Here is a 1,615-nt window from a genome sequence, read left to right on the forward strand (position 1 = left end):
GGGTGACAGACACAGTGAGATCTCAGCAGAGACACTGAAGAACTAGGTGCTCACAGAGGTGATGCACTTCAGCAGATCTTTCTTTCCTGTTCAAGCAAGAATAGACAATTTATGTTTCTGATTCTCAGGAAATCTATAGACAGGGAGATTATATCTGCTCATCTGAACTCTTCAGAAGAGAGATGTAAAAGTGTATAGAGTTCAGGACAGGGCAGAGTGGGCTGAGGAGAGGCAGATGCAGGAAGCAGATTTGCATTGAGGACCTCCTTCATTTCTCTGAGGCAATGAAGCAGATAAATAAGTCTGGAGGTGCCAGGTCCAGTGCTAGAGTCTCAGGAGGGAGTGCTCTGGGGCATCACCACCATGGACTGGACTCTGCTTGTCCTCACACTCCTCAGTCAGGGTACTTATGTGACATTTGAAAAACACGAGGTCTTGGGGACATCTGGGCTAAGGTTTTGTTTCATCCTTTTCAGGTTTACCTTGGTCAGGATTTGATTCAACACTAAAAGTTTACTCTTCTTTCCAGGTTTCTGGGCCCAGTCTGCTCTGACTCAGCCTCCCTCAGTCTCTGGAACTCCTGGACAGTCAGTCACCATCTCCTGTGCTGGAACCAGCAGTGACATTGGGAAATATAATGGTGTCTCCTGGTACCAAAATTGTCCAGGAACAACCCGTAAACTCATGATTTATGATGTTAGTAGTCGTCCCTCAGGGATCCCTTCTCGCTTCTCTGGCTCCAAGACTGGCAACACAGCCTCTCTGACCATCTCTGGGCTGCAGCTGGAGGATGAGGCTGACTACTACTGCTGTTCATATGCAGGCAGTAGCACTTACCACAGTGGGCCAAGTTGAAGGAGAAGTGAGACCAAAACCTCCCCTAAGGACAAAAGCTCCTTCTTGCTCTGATGAGGCTTCCTAAACTCTAAAGAGATAGCTTCCTGCAACATTGACTAAAAATTAAATTCCCATTCAGCTGTCCTCTAGTCCCATGGTGAAATAATGAACAAAACATACTCCAGTTTATGTTCTTTATAGAGTGACAGCATATTCTGCTCAGTGTGAAGTGGTCTCAGAGGATGTGTATCTCTCCAAACTCTTCATTTTGCTGGAAGAGAGGGTCAAGTCCAAACCTATAGGTACAATTCCTTCAGTTATCAGGGAAATCTTCATTATAAATGCCTCCAAGTCCCTCCTTGGTGCAGGCCCACCTAGGTGCATTTTGGTATCAATGACATTGTTTTATTCATTTCATATCCACCACACTTCAGTCAGGGTGACCCTGGATGGGTGATCTCCTTTTTGCCTTTTCTTGAAGGAAGTTCAACTGAGACAAGTCTTAGTAATGTTGTCATGGGAGTGAGAGAGAGTAAGTGCAGGTTTTCATCAATGTCACTGATTTCTAAACCCATAGGTAAGAAACTGAGCAGGAGAGATTGAGAGTGGAATCTCCTTCTTTTATAGAATCGCAAGTCAATAGACCACTGTACCTGAATTTTCTATTGGATAATATGTACTCCTAACTAAAGGAATCATTTTTCTATAATGAAAAGGTATTTAGTGAGTGAGAACACCATTCCTCAGGATTTTCAATGTACATTATTTCCACAATGTA

At 44.0% G+C, this 1,615-nt stretch overlaps 1 gene segment (V, D, J or C); it reads left to right on the plus strand.

Annotated features, from left to right (window-relative positions):
- Positions 1-286: 286 nt before the first annotated feature.
- On the plus strand, positions 287-866 carry LOC107133764. The segment is given in 2 exon segments: positions 287-403; positions 530-866. Coding segments are annotated over 2 exon segments (366 nt in total).
- The last annotated feature ends 749 nt before the right edge of the window (positions 867-1,615 follow it).

Source organism: Marmota marmota, unplaced genomic scaffold, assembly GCF_001458135.2.
Source record: "Marmota marmota marmota unplaced genomic scaffold, marMar, whole genome shotgun sequence".
Classification (NCBI taxonomy): Eukaryota; Metazoa; Chordata; class Mammalia; order Rodentia; family Sciuridae; genus Marmota; species Marmota marmota.